The sequence below is a fragment of the Brachyhypopomus gauderio genome, chromosome 8 (assembly GCF_052324685.1).
Source record: "Brachyhypopomus gauderio isolate BG-103 chromosome 8, BGAUD_0.2, whole genome shotgun sequence".
Classification (NCBI taxonomy): Eukaryota; Metazoa; Chordata; class Actinopteri; order Gymnotiformes; family Hypopomidae; genus Brachyhypopomus; species Brachyhypopomus gauderio.
The window spans coordinates 24,559,934-24,578,637 of NC_135218.1; the positions used below are offsets into that span (position 1 = coordinate 24,559,934).

At 46.5% G+C, this 18,704-nt stretch overlaps 2 protein-coding genes across 4 annotated transcripts in view; both read left to right on the forward strand.

The window, feature by feature from the left end:
- Positions 1–6,597, forward strand: part of LOC143522062 (synaptogyrin-1-like) — a 33,981-nt gene extending 27,384 nt beyond the window's left edge. For both annotated transcript variants that reach the window (XM_077015733.1, XM_077015730.1), the window contains 6 exons: positions 1,711–1,827; positions 2,064–2,175; positions 3,375–3,519; positions 3,817–4,030; positions 4,416–4,569; positions 5,346–6,597. In XM_077015733.1, the coding sequence (XP_076871848.1) occupies positions 1,711–1,827; positions 2,064–2,175; positions 3,375–3,519; positions 3,817–4,030; positions 4,416–4,569; positions 5,346–5,550 (947 nt within the window). In that variant the 3' untranslated portion in view covers positions 5,551–6,597. The remainder of the gene's footprint in view (positions 1–1,710; positions 1,828–2,063; positions 2,176–3,374; positions 3,520–3,816; positions 4,031–4,415; positions 4,570–5,345) is intronic.
- Positions 6,598–6,999: 402 nt separating this feature from the next.
- The window catches only part of mgat3b (beta-1,4-mannosyl-glycoprotein 4-beta-N-acetylglucosaminyltransferase b), a 32,366-nt gene continuing 20,661 nt past the window's right edge, over positions 7,000–18,704 (forward strand). Inside the window, exon 1 of one of the 2 annotated variants that reach the window (XM_077015728.1) lies at positions 7,000–7,153. In XM_077015728.1, coding sequence (XP_076871843.1) covers positions 7,107–7,153 — 47 coding nt within the window. In that variant the 5' untranslated portion in view covers positions 7,000–7,106. Of the gene's footprint in view, positions 7,154–7,958; positions 8,572–18,704 lie in introns of those variants that run through there. The other variant, XM_077015729.1, reaches the window with a different exon arrangement.

Consider the following 18,704-nt stretch of genomic DNA (forward strand, 5'->3'; position numbering starts at 1 on the left):
AACACCTTTAGACGTCTGACTTGAACACTTACTCTGATGAGCCTCAGGACCTCCACCTCAGGAACTCACTACATTTACTCATTACACGTAATGAAGTCACATTTGAACCAACTTGTACTTTTCAAGTCTTAGTAGGTGACAGCTCTATACTCAAACTCTAGCTCCATTAAAATGTTTACGAAGAAGACGTTTACGTTACGTTGCGTGTAACTGGTTGTGCGTAACTGGTGGAAATCCTACACAGTCTGATAATAATTTAGGCCAGAGGCCACGTAGGAAAGGAACTCATTTTTATTTTCACTGGTACACTTCCTGGATACCCTCTGAAGTTCCATGAATGCCAGTTTAAATAATAAGAGGGGGGTTATTTTACTAAGGGGAAGTTGCAGACATATTTCTGCTCTTTGTCTGGTCGAGGTCTGTGGTGTGATTGGCTGTCTGACGGTGATGTCTGCTCTCTGCCGTCTGTTTGGTTCTGACGGAAAGTCTCAGTGGACACAATGAGGGTGGGAATCTGAATTAGACCTGAGGAGAATCCTGTAAAGAATGAGACACCAAGCAAGCTATCTCTCTCTTTCTCTCTCTTTCTCTCTCTCTCTCTCCCTCCCTCCCTCCCTCGCCCCACATATCTTACGTGTCCTTTGCTGTTGAGCCTTTTCCTGCCTCACTGGGTTCTTTTCCCCTGAGGTGAAGTCCCATTGAGATTCTTTCAGAACAATGTTTCACCTATTGTGTGGTCAGGTAGATCTGACACGTTCAGCCCCCCCTCTAATTACCTGCTGGGGTTACATGACCTCTGTTGTTACGCCTCTGAATTCCAGCTGGTTTTGAAATAGTGGTTTGGGTATTTGGCTTTTGTTTGAAGGCGTTTGCCGTCTCTTTTACACACAGCGTCCATATTTCAGCAGAGGAAAGAAACAAACAAAATGTCACATAATGCAGTTACGTTTGGAGTGAATCATGTATATCTAACCCAAACTATCGGAATTCCTGCAGAAAACCAAACGCACAGCTACAAATAAATGTGTTCATACTTAAAGACCATAAATGAACATCATTAAAGGACAAAACACACATAACCAGCGAATCTGTTCTGTCCAGGTGCGTGTGTTCCGCTTCAGAGTCGGCGATGTCTGGGCCTTTGAGGACAGACTCTAATTGCGTAAAAGCACCTTTTGATCTGATACCTCTGCATTACAGCTCATGTCTGTCGGGGATGATGTCCTTGCTGTGACATGAAACCTCAAGCATCTCTTGAGGGCGCCAGTCACAGCGTGAGCCAAGCAGTTTAGTGCGTTGGGTTAAGTAGGTGTTACAAGCCCTCCTTTGGTCTGGTGTTTTGACTATGGCTGACACACCTTCAGAAGAGGGGCTACTGCAGTTTACGCACTTCTGGTCATTGGTCAGACAGATATACCAACACTGCTAGAGACGGTGCTTCAGTGAAAAGAAAGAAGAATACATCCGTTGGCCTTTTATCTGGGCTGCGATAAAAAACTTGGCTTTGTAGCTTGGTGGTATTTCTAGTAGAACTATTTCCCCTCTTTTATTTGGCTTTTCAGCTGTTTGTGTTAACAGACCACACAGTTATTTTAGGACTGAGTCTCTTATGTTTCAAAGTCTAAGGGATTCGGTGATTGCTCTCGTGAATGTGCTTGTAAATGTAACAATGGACTGTGTGTGTGTGTGTGTATGTGTGTGTGTGTTCAGGAACCAATCGTGCTCTGCTGTGTAAGTGCACCCCAGACAGGCAGAATCAGGTGATACAGATCGGGCGTGCTCATACAACTGATAATGAAGATGAGCTCACCAGACTGGCCCAGTTGGGTGAGTGTGTCTGCTGCACATCTACACTTCAAACCTGGACCAAAACGGCCCGCATGATCAAAGGACACACGTTTACTGTTTATCTGGTCGTTTGTACATTTGTTTCTAGTTTTATGATGCAGTCTCTGTCTCTTGCTCTCTGTCTCCTGCTCTCTGTCTCCTGCTCTCTGTCTCCTGCTCTCTGTCTCCTGCTCTCTGTCTCACTCTCTGCCTGCCTTGTTCTCACCCTCTCTCAGGTCTAGACCCTGCTCGTTTGAGACAGACAGCGCTAATCGCTGGCCAGAGCAGTCTGAGGAGAATTGGAGACTACAAGGTCAAATTCAACTACACAGACATCGATGTCCTGAGGTGAGTTGGGATGAAACCAGAGGACGTGTGTCCAGGACGTGTGTGTGCTGTATTTTATCGCCGTGGCTCCAGGCTGCTGTCACATGTCTTCATGTTGGCTATCTAGGCTTTCTCTCTGACCCATTTAAATTAGATCAGTATCAACATTTGCATCCTCCCAGGTGCGTGTGTGTGTGTGTTTGTGTGTGTGTGTTTGTGTGTGTGTGTTTGTGTGTGTGTGTGTGTGTGCGTGCGTGTGTGGTGTGTGCGCGTGAGTGTGTGTGTGCGTGTTGGAGCGTGTGTGCAGGGTTCTACAGCAAGCCTTTGCCAAAGAGCGCAGGTGCTTCTAACATCAAAAATCTAGGACACAGAAACATTTACAAGCACAAACTTGATAACGTCCTTTCATTCCCAGTGCAGACAGATGAGGATGATTTCTGCAGACTATACTGGAAACCGAATCCAATCACACGAACACAGTAAAATAACCAACGTTCACTTAGAGCCAAGAACCCGAGTATCATTTTGATTTAATATTGAACAGTACTGTCAAGTGCATCCACACTGCAGCAGTTTTTGTAACATTTATTTTTTTCTATAAATTCAGAAAATTAAACCAACGTTAATCGGTTTTCTTTAAGCACTAGCTAACGTCTTTAGTCGGCCAAGCTACACAGAGAGCTAACAACTTTCGCTTTCCGTAAGCCAACATACTGTATTCTTTAGCAGGAATTTTATATTAGCAGGAAATATTGCCTGACCCGCGTCGCCCTGCGCCCGAACACATTTATATTCACGTTTAATGAATACACCGTAAAACGGTAGACTACATCAAAATCTCGCTTTTTGAAGAACCAAATGCGTTTTTTATTTGCGCTGTAGAACACTGGTGTCTGTGTGTTTCTGTGGTCTGCTGTCTTCTTCGGCTGTTTGCCACACTAAGCTCTTCAGGGTCCTGCTGTCTCGCAGATGCACCCACACAGATGTTCCCGTAGCTCTTCAGGTCTCCGTCCTTCACACACGCAGGGTGTGTTGTTTTTAGCTTCCCCCAAGCCTCAGCACAGACAGGCAATGCAGATGACACACATCAACGGATTTAGCATTTAATCAAGTGGCTTGTTTTAATTTCCTGGAGCACATTTTCATGCCGCTGGCTTTACTGCCTGAACTTCTGTGAACCTTGTTTTATGTTTGTCTGACTCCGATGTGTGGCTGGTTAGTATGGCCAAGAGTAAGCCAATCATAGCGGTGCCCGAGATCCACGGTGGCCAATCATTGGACGGAGTGACGGGCTTCCTGTTGCTGATGTCGGAAGGTCTCATCAAAGCTCTTGAGGCTGCCCACGGCCCTGAACAAGCCAACCAGGTATCTTCTCACCTGCATTGGCCGTTTCCACCTCACTAAACCGCTTTTTTTTTCAACAGGTGCCTTTGGCACTGAATGAATGTTAATTACTACGTTAATTAATGCATTAAATATTTACAGCCCACTTCTTAGTAATTTAATATATGTGCCTAGGTTGTAAAAAGGTTGATGTTCTTGCTTTTTGTAGTTGCTATAGAAACGACATAGCTACTCTCTGGAGCCTAGGTTTCGGGTTTCTGTCACGCTCTTAAAATAACATTCGTGCTCGACTACATTTCCCACAATTCCCGGTTCCAGGACATAGTTGCCATGGTGGCGGCTGAGCTGGCTCAGCAGAGCAGCTTGGAGGCGGTGGCCCAGTCGGTGGTGGAGCGGGTGAAGCGCCTCCATCACGACGCCTACGCCAGTGGGAGACAGAGATCTGCACACTGCTCCCGCCATGAGGACATGACCCTCCTCATCCGCACCATTAACTACCCCCTCTCAGACGGGTCGCTCACGCCCACCCAGGGTAATGCCCCACACCCACCTCTCTCTCTCTCTCTCTCTCTCTCTCTCTCTCTCTCTCTCTCTCTCTCTCTCTCTCTCTCTCTCTCTCTCTCTCTCTCTCTCTCTCTCTCTCTCTCTCTCTCTCTCTCTCTCTCTCTCTCTCTCTCTCTCCCTTTCTCTCTTTCACTCGTTTGTGGTATTGTGTTCATTTGTTCCTTATCCTTTGTGTGTGTGTGTGTGTGCACACGTTCTCTTCTGAAATCCAGCTGTATTCACGTATCTATGTTCCACTAATACAGTTGTGGAGTGTTTCTATTTGGAGTGTGAAACTACAGTCATGCTGGTACAGCAGCAGCACGTTTACCAAAACCATGTTCATTAACCGGCCCCGTCTCCCCCTCTTCCAGGAGGGCGCATCTACCCAGTCTCTGTGCCCTACTCCAACAGTCAGAGTACCAGCAAGACCAGTGTGACGCTCTCTCTGGTCATGCCATCCCAGGGAACCCTCACCAACGGCACCAGCACAGCCTCCACCCTGGAGGGAGGAACCCCCACACCCAGGTATGGCTCCTTCCATCTTGTCTGGTGGTTTCATCTGTTTTTTGCCTTAACTTTGTGTTCTCTAGGTTGTTATTCTGATTTTCTCATACTCAGAACTTGAGCCTTTTAGATATGGCCAGAGGGCAGGCAGACTCACAGACAGCTCTGTGGTGTTGGAGCTTGAGGGTGGTGCTAAGTTTTCATAAAGAGATGCCTCCAGTATGAAGGCATGAAGGTTATAGTAGGCGTTCTCTGTTTCCCATTGTCCGACTGTAAAGGTTTTTTTTAAGGTTTGCTTTGGTCTTTTTTGTTTTTTTCTTTCTTTCTCCAATCCCTGAACATCAGACATGATTTCAGATTTCAGGTCCTCCCCTGTAAAGAATTTCTGCAATGTTGCTTGTGTTTGATGTGTCAGACCAGAATATTTTTTAATCTGTTCATGCACATTTGTTATCAGTGAAAATACATAACTCACCAAACGAAACGCTTTGTGGTTACAATGGTTACTCGCACAAAGACAAAGTTAAACAAACATTGCCAAGTAATGAATGAATCATTTATTAGGTTTGACTGTTTTATGCACCAAACTCAACCAGTATTAATCAGGCACTCATATGTGGCTCACATTCCCCCCACATTACAGGTAATTAGCACATTAATCACCAGTTAACAGTTTAATAATGCATGACAACTCCACACCTGCTTCCCCTCATCAGCAGGTTCCTTCTGCACTCTAGCCTTTTTGGAGCCAATCAGTGAAGTCCCCGCCCCCCGTGTGTGTCCTCTCGTCCCCATAGGCAGAGCCCCACAGCCACGCTGCAGTCCACCAACACGCAGACACAGAGTTCCAGCTCCAGCTCGGGCGACGGCAGCCTGTTCCACCGGCGGGGCAGCCAGCCGGCGCTGCCCGACGAGACGGGCCGCGTGCCACCCTACGTCGACTTCACCCACTTCTACCGGCTGTGGGGGGCGGAGCAGAGCGACGGCCTGGGGCCCCAGTGAGCGCTAGGGCCCGGGAAAGGGGGTGCGGGAGGCAGGGTTTGGTGAGGAGGGCCGGCGTTCCTGCCAAAACGGACTCGGTTTGAAACGGTACAGACTGGAGTGGGTCCTGTCGCTGTGGTCAGGTGCGCTGTCCCCTGTGTTCCCCTGTTGGGGAAGGAGCTCTCTCCTACATACAAGCCACGTTATCGAGGGGGCTAAATGCAAAACGTACCTGCAAAAGGCCGGACATCACCTCTCTCCGATTTTCCATTTTTGTACACCAACATGCCGGTCAAGCCCAAATGGCACCTGAATACACAGTGAAGCCTGCAGCAGACGCGTGTGTGTGTTGGAGAAACGGTGGCGTGTTATTGGTGAAAAAGTCACACGTTGCTGAGAAAAGCACAGCCTCGCAGAGCGGAACTGAGTTTGTGAGGGGTTTTTTTCCTCGTTTCAGTTCAGATGCGCTCTAGGCTGCAGGTTGCATGTTGAAGCTGCACACACTCCTGCGGGGGGGGGGGCACACTCGTCCGGCACTGAGGCTGCTGTTAGCATGTTTGCGTGACTCCTAGCAGCTTCGGTTAACTATTCAAAACGGGGGTCGTCCACTCCTGCATTGAGACATTCTCTCGAGGGACCCGCTCACTAGAGTTAAGATTTAAAAACACGCTTTAGCCCGTCTCAAACGAAACTTCTTATTCAGTATCCATTTGTCTTCTAGTGATTATTATTGTTATTTTATGGTAACTGGCTCTCATTTCTTGAGAGCATTTCCAAATGCATCGTTACTGTATTCTCTTTTGCTCTTTAAATTTTTATTTTTTTTTAACAAAAGCCATATAATGTCAATACAGCCCCCCTTAATTAGCTGCGTCTGGAGAGGTGGAGGTACCAGTATTGGTGTAGATGTTCCAGCAGCTCCATGTTTTGGGTGGAGAAAATCAAGCTTTACTATCATGAATATTTGTTTGTGTGAACAATTTTTTTAAAATGGTTGTATATTTGTGTCCTTTCTGTATTCCCAAGTTTCTAGTGCCTTGCTGAAATAAAACTACAGAAGCTGTGAAACAGGTTGTGTGTGTGTGTGTGTGTGTGTGTGTGTGTGTGTGTGTGTGTGTGTGTGTGTGTGTGTGTGTGTGTGTGTGTGTGTGTGTGTGTGTGTGCGCGCGCCTTTGCTAGAAAAAGGCAGTTGTGAGAACACCTGTTGTCAAACGTTAATAGTGGTCAATTGCTTAAAATCCTCATGACTCTCATGGTTTATTTATTATGTTGTAAAGCTGTGAGTTTGTGTTTATTAATTTCTGTGCTTAATCACTTTGACAAGGTTGTGTTTTAGGCCAGTTTGGCTTCTTTTGTGATATATATATATATAGCATATATATGTAAATATATTTAAAGTGCAGGGTAAGCCAGCGTTATCCCGGGTCTAAAGGTCCGCTCCTCGGAGCGCTCGGGCAGGTCTGCCCACCAGTTCTTGCCACACCTTCACAATCTCCTCGCCGGTGTATAAATGGTGTCAAAGGGAAAAATGCAAGAGTGCTTTACACTCATGTGGTCAGAAAACCGCCTCGACTCAGATGAGTTCTGCAACGAGGATCTGGTGGAGTCTGCTGGACCGCAGAAGGTAAAGGCACTTTATTCTAAATGCACTGGAGTTACATGCATTTTGTCGGGGGCGTTTCAGTCACTGCAACACCACGAGGACTCATTTGTACTGCAGGGTGTTTAATAAAGTAATAAAGCTGGGGTCACTAGTCTAGCCTGGCTGTAGTTTGGTGCTCTAATAGATCAGTGTGCACCACAGACACTAGTGTACCTCGTGCGTTGTCCAATTCCTTCGTGTCTTTTTGCAAATGGTCAAGTTTAGGATTTTTGCGACCCGTTCAGCTGGTTCTGTATAAACACTTTTACCTCTCAGATGAGGTAACTTTTCAACAGTAATTCTACGGTTTATTCTTCACTTTAGAAACCTGCAAATGACACGAGTGAGTTAACAGAAGTATGTCCTGCGCACAGTGCGATACCAACTCCAGAACCTTTTCCGATCGGGTCCTTTTGGATGTCTAATCAAAGCTACTTTGCGGTAGTCCCAGTGGTCGATCACACATCAACAAGACGGCGCATTTCATCCGGGCGGAACCGAAACCGGAGCTTCTTTCACTGGTAACTCACGCTGTTAACGCGCACCCACCGCGCGCTCCCGGGCAGCGAGCGCGTCTCACCGCCGGTTGTCGCACTTGAATTCTTATAATATTTGTTATTTCTGCACTGAGCGCCTCTGATCGCACATCCTCCCCCGCCTCGCGCTCCCCCGCCCGGGCACGACCAACAGCGAACGGGGAGGAGCTGATGTCTCGTGCACCCCCCTGTCTCCACCCCCCGTCCTCCACCCTACACCCCCCGTCCTCCAACCCCTCCATATTCTTTCAAAGCAGAATAAAATAACGGAGAGGGTCCGTGTCGGGGAGCTGCGCGAGCGGAAAGGCGTCATTTGAGGCAGCGCGCGAGTCACGGGCGGAGAGACACGGGGTTGGCTCGCGCATAACGGGAGGACCCGAGCACGGAGGGGGCGGCCATACAAGCATCACAAACCCTCACGACGAGGGGAAAACATCGCCTTCTCTCCGCATCCGCACCCCCGGGATGGACCCGTCCTCCTCACCGGTTCGCCGAGCGCGCGGCTCGGTCGGGCTCCGCCCGCGGTAAATGCGCGAGGGCACGAGACGTTCTGCTCGGCGGAAACCAGCGATCTCGCGCATTCGCACGCGCGCGCGCGCCGCGGCCGACGGACGGTGAACGGCGTCCAGTGTCCCGGTCCGCTCGCCCGCACCGCCGGGGATCTGGAGGTCGTCCGGCGCCTCTCCGTCGGTGCCGCACGGCCCGAAGTGCGCGGCCCGGTTCTGAGGTCCCGGTAACATGTTAGATGGGAACAAAGACTCCGCCGATACCGAACCGGGATGTCGTTTTACTTCTGTGATCAACACGACCGGATCAGCGCCTCATCCGCAATGAACATCTAGAGAGCCCTGAAACGGGCGATGGGTGAGTGGGTTTACTGGGCTGCGGGACTGGGAGGGGGACACTGTCACTGGGAGCGCGCGCGTCTGGAGTGGGTGTGCGGCTCTAACCCAGCACTGGATTCACACCGTGTTCTGTGATTCGGGCATAACAGTGCAATGAAATCAGTGAGGATCCACACCAGGGATGTCGAGATTGTGCATGCGTACATTTTCAAATGGGCGTATTATTATTACTATTATTTATTACTATTATTATTACTATTATTTATTACTAATATTGTTGTTGGTGTCGTCGCCGTCGCACGCAGTTTTGTGACTTGTGCATCTTCCATGGCTGAATGCCTATTGCAGTCTGTGATTGTAAATGTTTCAGACGAGTCCAGGTTTGCTGAAGTCGGTCAGTACAGTTTTCATGTCAGGACGGAGATTTCTGACACGTTTTGTGGCGCTGCTCTCTCACACACACACACACACACACTGCCAAACCAACTCCAGTGGGGCCATGTGACATTTTCTTGACACTTTCAATTTGCTGGCGACATTTCCTGTTTTCAAAAATATTCTTCTATTTCTTAAGTAGACATTGTATTCTCTCAACTTTCCAAGGCTTGTTGTGAATTTAACGAACACACTGAATAAAACCAAAAACATAAATAGTTTAGCAGCCTTGGCTTCTCTGGCTTGTATTTGCCATTATTCTTTGATTTCGGCTCTGCAGAAAGGAAGTGTGGTAGGCCTACCATAGAAACATGCGTGCAGGACCTGTCTTCTCTGTCCCCTCTCTCCTGTCCCCTCTCCATTTGCTCTGATGGACAGTGTAAATGTGATCAGTGTGGGGTGATGAGACGCTCACCAAGGCTGGACGGCCATGTTCCCTAATCGTACTATTACTGTGCCTGTTTTGTTACACTATACGATTAAACATTTTAGGTCACTTTAGTTTAGCTGACTGCCTGTTTCTTGCACAGTTTCGGTTTCTTCATTAAGTGCATTAAAGAATCAAAGGTCGTACTTAAAGGTAAGGTAAGGGAGTAACATGTTAGCTAATAATCAATAAATAACCTAGCCTGTTTAGACCTGTGCTTCATAAGCAGATTGTATCTGGATGTATTTGTCTAGATTCTTTTTACACATTTCGTCAAAATGCGTCTCCATTGTGATCAGATGTATTTCGATCTTTCTCCTCCTTTAAAGCACACCAACCTACATTTCACTTCCTGAAACGTATTGTAATCACGGTTCCTCACAAGCTATCACATTGTATTATACAATGTCAAGTGTGGGCAGAAACCATCGAGAGCGAGCATGATACCAGGTGAGCAATGTCCTCGAGGGTCAGAGGTCTGCTGGGACAAGAAAGTGTTTGCCAAGGAAAGTTGATAAATCATGTAAATGGTAAAAAAAAAATGTAACGGTTGACATTTTTGTTGATAGTACTAATGCGATATGATCTTGGGTGTGGGTACATCTTTCTTTTCATTTGGTCAAGTGAAATCTGTATGGGATCTCATGCAAGGTGTGTCCAGCCTCTTGGAGGTAACCATCAAAACCTGACTGTATTGTTATTAATCTAAAATGTGTGGAACTGATGGAAGAGGAAGTTTGAGGTTCACAGTAATTTAGTGAGACACGACGTTAATGTTAACGTTTCCTGCTTAGAACTCAAAAGCTATCCAGAGGACATCTCTCCCTCTCTCCCTCTCTCTCTCTCTCTCTCTCTCTCTCTTTCTCTTTCTCCATCTCCATAGGCCTCTCTTAGGTCAGGTGATACAGGGTTCAAGTTTTGACAGTGTGGCATTTTCCTAGCCCCAACACCCCCATGTCAACTTGATAATAACTTGACAGTTTGAATCACTTGGCTTGCACGTTAATGGATCTTCTTGTAATTTGGGGAACAAACCACAGCCGTCATGGTGACCATTTTAACTCTATGCTGTCCCACTCTGAGATTCTCGTGAAAACGTTTCTAACCGGTCAGTGCAAAATTTGGGTAACAGTGTTTTGGTTCAAAATGGCCTCCGCAGACGTTGCATTCATTTCCTGTGAGTGATGAAGAGCAATCACCCTCTGGCCGGCGTCACCCAGTGCTTGGACTGGACTGGGAAGGTTGGCAGAGGTGTGGCTAGCAGTTCTAACTCTCTCATGTGACGTGTGTCAGTCACGTGCCCTCTGGCAAAATCTCTCCCTCCTCTTCTGTTCTTTCTATCTCTCTCATCTTTTTCCTTTCCTCCTTGTCATGTTCACAGACTCACCATGCATGGTGCATGAATGTCTCTCCCCAGAAAGAAACGATGGAGATGATTTGGGGGGTGTTGTAAGAGGTTAAAGGTGACATGAGAGGCGAGGCCGACCCATCAATAAACTCGTTAACGCGATCAGTGTGGGGTTTGATGTCAAAAGAACCTCACACCTCATCAGACCAGACATCCATACCCATGTCATCTGGTACAAGACACAACTGTGCTTAGATCAGTGTGTTACATGCAGGTCTCTCCATTAAAGTATAATGGTGTGCAGAGGGGGTCTAGGTAGCCCCTATGGTAATAATTTCGTTATACCTGGTATAATGACAATAAAGATATTCTGATTCTGATAACCCTAATAACTACTAAAAGGAGGACATATCACGAATGAAGATATGACACAAATACACAAATTGAAATCCATAACCTGATCTAACTAGCTAACAGTGCTGACCAATACGAATATGATTTACTCAACATGGGACCTACATGCACTGTTTAAGTCATAAATCCATACTCTATGAAAGAAATGGACGTCAACAGATTTGACGTGTATCATTTTGGCATTTTCACACTACTGCAAACATCCTAACTCATTATCATGAGGAGACTTTGTGTGGTCAGCCGCTAGGTGAGGTAGAGGGTGATCCACTCAACCCATTAAATAGCAGCAGTGTGACTCGATGACACTAAGATAATAGTGGTTAATGAAAGCAACCGCCAGTGAATTCCAGAAGAAGACTAACAGAGAGATGCCCAACCAGGCTGTCTGGCCTGAAAACAGGTGTTGGCCACGCTAAGCAGATCCCTCGTGAATCTGGGAATATTGCACAAGGCCACGCAGGCATGCGAGGTTGTGGAGAAGCCAGTTTTGATGAACATTGTGACTTCTCTTGTTTCGCTAAGAGGGGTGTTAAAGGTGCCGTAGACTTCGCTATAAGAGTCTGAAAAGTGATTTCCTCTGTCACGGCAACCTGGCTTAGACCCGTGGGGCCATGTGGACATTCTAGAAGGCTTTTATTCTACTTTATTTTTGTTTTATTTTATTTTTATTATTTTATCCTGAACCCCTGGTCTCTCAGAACAACAGTTGCAGTTGAAATGATCAGAAAAGAATAAACCTTTCCTACAGTTTTTTTTTTATGTCAGCTCAACAGTATAACCCAAATGTAGCTGCCATGTTGGTATGCTTAATCAGATGCGAAAGATCTTAGTTTTACATCAGCGTAATGCAATTTGCAGTTGCTAACCAAGGACTGCTAGCATTACTCTCTTCCTATTAGTCTTAGCAGTTTGGTCAAACTGCCCCCTTGTGCAGATTAGCGTCTAGGATTTTGTCACCATGTTCATGGAATGCAAAAATACATGAGATGTGTACCTTCAGTGTGCGTCTTTATCCTGTGTGTTTGGGTTAGTTGCCCAATGACATTTTTTGTGCTTGAGTGCTAGAGAGGTTGATGTTATTATTATTCAGGCTTCCCTGAGGTGATGGAATACCTCCATCAGCCACAGCTTCTCTCTCTCTCTCTCTCTCTCTCTCTCTCTCTCTCTCCCTCTCTCTCTCTCAGGCACCAGTGAGTTCACACTTTTGTATACACACAAACGTACACAGGTACTCTGTAATGAATCCAAAAGCAGGAGACAGAACAGAAGCCCTGGCTGGTGAGACTACTGCCAGCACTGTGACTTCCTCTCTGTGTTGCCTTTTGTCTTGTCAGTGTCACCTTACCGGACACACGTAACCTGGGGAAAATGGCGCTGACCTGTTTTTGACCTCTGCGGATGTGTCCAGGGAGAGATGGATGATGGGACGTTCCATTTATGCCCTGTCAGAGGGGTGATGTGTAAATACAGGCCGGGGGGAGGGGGGAGCGTACCAAGATGAAGCTATATCGCGAGGACAGAGTGACATTGCGGGTGTTTTGAGTTTAACAGCCGTTCTCCCAAAGCCTTCTAAAAGTGTGTTCTGTGATGGTTTAATCTCAAACGGAGAGCTTTATTCATACACACAGTTTCCAGCCCCTGTAGTGTGTGTTCCTTCCTCTCATGTTTCCAAGTCCCTTTTGTCTAAAGCCTCCCAACTATTTTTCTGTTCGGATCAGCAGAGAGGCACACAGAGTCTGTCTATAAGGATTTCAGTGGCTTTATTTAGCTAAAGATAAACTAGCGCGTCCCTTCCGCTGAGTGTGCGGGTATGTGTGCATAGCTGTGTGTGTGTATGTGTATTCGCACATGTGTGTGAGAGGGAGTCTATTGCTTCGAACTATAGGTCACGTCCGCAGATCCTGCACTTCAAAGCAATCCAGAATCTGAAGAGCAAATTCAGCGTGGACCTCGAGTTTGGCTCCATCCTACCGATCGGCACACTTCAGCGGACGCGCTGCTCCCGGGAGAGGGTGGGCAGCTGCCGGCCCTCCGTGCCAGACAGCTGTCCACGGTGGTCAGACGCGCCGTAACGAGGGATGGGGACAGGAGGAGGGGGACGGGGACGGAGGGAGAGACAGGGAGGAGGGAGAGACAGGGAGGAGGGGGTGAGACACGCCAATGGGATTCTCCAAGTACTAGACAGCCTGGGGGGTGAAGACCAATTCACACTTATTCACTCCCAAAAAACAGAACCCACTGATTGGCCTCTTGTTGCCACAGAGTGAAATAAGACCAAACAATTATTGGCCCAAGACCCTAGATGGGTCTCTACTACGACTGTGTTTTACTTATTCTGCTTACACTGGGACCTCAAAAATCATCCAGCAATCTTGACATTTAGTCAAAACTACATCAGAACAGTGTAAAATATAGAGAAAATATACATCCCCACAATACACAAAGTTCTCCAATGATAGCAAAACTGTTTTTGCCTCAGTCAGCGTTGTTCACTCATTTGGGATCTTTCTGAAACATGCTCATTACCAAATATTGCACAGCCTTGTTGAGCAATTTCACCATCGGTGTCTGGATCCAATGCAGATTCAACACATGACAAAGTCAAGCCTGATTGGTAGAACATAACAAGGCAGCACAAAGCCCCGCCTTCTCATCTGCGTATGTTTACCAATTACAGACACTATACGATTTGAAAAGTATGCTGAAAAAAAAAACAGATATGACCTGGAAGTTGAAGATTAATCTCACTTTAACTGAGCTTACGGGACTGTGAAATCACACCTTAATGCCACATCTCTGCTGTACGTTCTTTAAAACAAACGACAACGTGCCTTCTAGACACGCCAGGTCCATGCACAACTCCCCCCCCCCCCCCCATCTCACTGTTAGCCTCAGGTTAGCGCTACACATGAACAATTCATGTCCTCAAAAGTAAAAAAAAAAACCTCGCCACCACCTGGCTTTGGTAACTCCAGAATTAAGGAAGTGGAATTAATATAGGGTATTCATATAGGGTATTCATATAGGGTATTCAGCAGGAAAACATGAAACCAAGATGGGATTTAACTTTTTGAACTTTGAACCCTTGTCTACCTTGGTTGTCTCAGTGAAGCGTCTCTGGTGCAGCAGTCATCTGTGGTGTGATGTAGCCAACGTTTGCAGTATGGAAATGAACATTTGTACAAAGTAAACAGAATGTTCTGTTGTTCGCATGAACGCACATGGCCGTTTGTGGTTTCCCTGCTGAACACTTGCTGTGTAGTTAGAGGAACTGTAAGAGTTCACAACTGAGAACGGTTTGTCTGCATAGATTTATTCATACATTCATTTAACAAAGCAAGTCGATTATTGTCAGAACTCGGTTCTGGGCCAAAAGTTCAGCAGAGTTGGTAACACAATGAATGTGGTTAGAGAATGGTTAAAAAAACACAATCAAACAAATCAACTGCAATGAAGTTCTTGGTGAGTAAAGAGGGAACTACTTGAACCACAGCACCTAATTTGCTATCACACGTTTCAGAGTGGTGGCCTTGACTTTTCAAAACTTTTGTTCTGTTCGGTCTGTTCATTCAGAGAAACAAGAAGACCCTGTAAGGAGGAATATCGAATTAAAAAAACCCCACACAGTTGACCAGCACACTGGCCTCACTGTACTACCACGGGGCTGGACCTGTTAGAGCCAAGCTTGTGACAGGACTGTGTTTGTCTGCAAATAAAAGATGTATCAAGTTCAACACCCCCTCACATATTTGTGTGTGTTGGTGAGAGGGGCCTCTTTCTAAGAGATTTTTTTGTCGAGATATTTCAGACCGTCGCCAAAACTGCTTTTGTTTGGATCCCGGTTCGCACTGTCTGTGCATGAATGTGTTTGTGTGTTTGTGATTCAGCCTTGAATAGCTTTAGAAGTTTGAATAAATTAACCATGTAGTGCAGCCCCCTTTAATGTCATCTTAAGGTGAAAGGAAGAAAACGAGTTGCTTCATTTTGCTACTGCGCAACATACGGAAGTTGGACGACTGTCTAATTTATGGTTTTCTGGGGTGATGTTTTTTTTTTCACCCTTCAATCAGACATGTTGAGACAAAAAACAAACTTGGCTAGCTTTCGCATTACCTTTAGGCATTGTTTAGACACTGCAAGCGTAGCGAACACCTACAAATACCACATTCCTCTTTATAAAGAGGAGAGAGTTTCACAAAGACACTTAGATGACCATTAAGTCTCACAGTAGGTGAGAGAGACACTTAAAGAGACTTTCGTGAGACTTAACAGCATTTAAATAGGGTGGAACGTTCGACAATGAACCTCAATGTCTGCTAACAGTAGGGGAGACCGAAGGTGATTAGCCAGGGGCCATAGCAAATGAAACACTAGTGATATTCCTCTTTTATACCACATAGCTCTTATAATTACTGTGTGTTTGAGCTGCTGTAAACATTCTTAACCCCTGGTGCAGGTTATTAGTGGGTGAATCACTGAGCTCCTAGTCTGAGCAAGCCACATCACCGCTTGGCTTCTGAACCGAGTGTGGAAGGTTTTCACATCACATGAAGACAGTAAACCCAAAATGTGAACGATTAACTAGAAGAAAACAACTGACTGGTATCTGAACTTTCCACAGATGTCCATTCTGGTGTTCTTCATTCAGGTGATGTAATTATCTGAAGTCCGTGACGTCAAGTCCCAGTCAGTGACTGTGGGGGCTAAAGCTGTAAAATATGATTGGGTCCTAAAGTGGGAGCGGACGCTGGGTATGTGTGTGTGGGCTTTGGTTTGTGGAATCACAAGCTATCTGTATTTGATTTACAGATAGACATTTGGCAGTTGTGATTTATTGATGTCATTCTGAAATTTACACTTAGCTATTCAGGTTTTTTAAAGCCCTGTATCCATCTGATTCGTATTGGCTGGTTATTTTCTTTGCGCTGCTTCAGAAATGTGCAGATTCTGTTTCTAATTTCTCATGTTTCTGTGCTTGATTCTTAATGCAAGATACGGTTTTTAAAGACTGGTGCTGTACTAAACGGATGGCTAAAACAGTGTGTCTGGGGGCTGGATGTGTCTTGCAATTATTTTGAATTCAAAACGCTATTTTTAATCAGCTGGTGACAGTGCCTGTTGTATTTTGAGTTTCCATCTCATGTGTATGTGTGACAGTTAAAACCCTCCACAAGAGCAAAGCATGTTGACATCCATCATAGCCCTGTCAGCCCTTAACAGTACCAACACCAAGCATTGCCAAATAACCTGCTACTATTGCAACCATGAAGTCCAGTACTGTCAGACAGTTATCTCATGCCCAGCCACTGAACGCTGTCCTTCCAGAACACGTCCTTGGTCTCTCCTCAGGAAGATCTGGCCTTTTCTGCTTGCTCCTTTCTCCATATCACTGCATGTGCATGTCTGTATCTACCTGTGCTCTCTTTCTGCGTCTCTGCTTGGTTGACACGGGGCCACTGACGTGCCTGTTTGGCCTTGGGATGACCCCCTGACCAAGAATCCCAGTTTGATTCTGACTCTCACTGAGTTATAGCGATTACTTCGGCGCCATGGTGCTCAGTTCAGACGCTGACACGGTTATCTGCTCCCCCTTCGGCCTCCCGACTCTGAAAGCAGTCGCTTGGTAGATAGCGGTAACGCAGTTGGGCTGTGGTCAGGCGTGACCGCACCGAGGCGATGGCCTCTGTCCTGCCCTGCTGTTGGGTGACCAATCACAACCACGAGGAGTACCGTGACCTCCCAAGTGACCTCTGTGTAGTAGCGTGGCAGATATGTGCCTCTCATCGTCCCTCTTGTGGTGGGAGCGGGACAGGCTCTCCTCACCGTCTTCCCCCAGACGGCCCGCTCGCTTTTTTCGACTAGCCAGCATCCCGTTTCCCGTCTGCTCTCGAGGTCTTTGATGCGTTGCTCCATCTCTTTTAGCTCAGTGGCGCAATCCCACTTCACACATTAATGTAGCAACAGCCTCAGTGAAGATCTGAGCTGACGTCTCTTACTCGTGAAACCCATTTTAGCAAATAAACAGAGGCAGCCAAACTATGGGAAACACAGGGGAGGGGTAACTAGACATCGGAGACGGTAACACAATCTGGACTACTTACACAGCAGGGTACGCTGGACTGGACTAAATAACACATTCACAAGCACATTCACTATTTTCTGTAAAACAATATTAAGTATTGCAGTGTAGTGTGGTAAGAGATGCAGATTTCCTAGAGATTCCAGAGGAACAGGATGTTTGGGTGAAGGTCCTTCATCAACCCTTGGTTAGGTCAGGATGCAACTGGGAGCCGTGTGCAAAATCACACAGAGCTGCCTGTGTATCTTCACCCACTCCAACATGTGTGAAGCAGCAAACAGGAAGTCTGGCTGGAAGAACAGAGTATCAGAGCTGCGGCCGGCCGGGAGAGTGTTCAGGTGTTCGGTACTCGCCTCTGAAGCATGAGCGTTGAACCCAGTCCACCACAGCCGGAACCGTGCGTGTGCCTTTCAAGAAAGTTCTGCAAACCAGATCTTCATCTTAACATGTGGGCTTAACAAGGGCAGTATTGCACATCTCTGGTTGTTATTGGTTGAAATGGAGCCCTACGGGTATTTCTAAGAGTGGCACGCTTAGTGCCAAGTGGGCCTGAAACCTGTTTTATAATGATAACATTTAATTCTGTTTGTTTGTTTGTTTTGTCCATGTTTTTGTTGTTGTGTTTATATTCAAGAATCACACCTAAAGGTTAAGAGCAGCAGTAATGTATGTGGTTGTTATCTCTGTTTAACATTGCTCTGCTGTTGACTACTAGGCTTGATCAGTTCTGGTTTATGGAAAGTGAATGTGGACCCTGCTGTGGGCCTCTTACCACACAGAGCTATTAAGACATCATCAGTTGATCTCAGCTGGGCCTCTATAAGCCCCCTGTGGTGCTGAGTAATGACGGTTCCGTCTCTGGCCTGCTTCCCCATTCGGTGTTTTCTTCAGAACTGAAGCTCCGATCCCACCACATGCACCACTGGAGAATCAGTCAACACCTTGCATAACACCATGACAACACGCGTCTGCACGCCTTGTGCCGCTGTTCCCAGATCAGCTTTGCCTGATAAAGGGGTAGTGATTAAGGGGAGTGAGAGGCGAGGGGCTGAACCCGGGTCAGAGATGTCCTGTGTAAACAGAAGCACAGTGTTACGTTTCACGAAACATTCAGGCTGGGTGTGTCATGCAGGAGGTGATAGTTCCCGCTAGCGTGGATAATGGGAATATCGGGTGTGGCTTTTTTTTTTTTTTTGCGGATGCTCCTGGTTTAGGAATACGACACTAAGTTTTGTCTTCAGTGTGTAGTATGAATGGCAGAGGTAGAAGGGAAAGAAGTCTCAGATATGCACACTTCACTTCAACATGGCCACTCGGAACCAGATGAAGAATACTGTATCTCCCCATGTCTGCATTGATTATGAAACACCATCCCCCCCCCCCCCCCTCCCCACACACACACACACACAATATTCTTTCACATAAGATGTACAATTCTTCAGCAAAAAG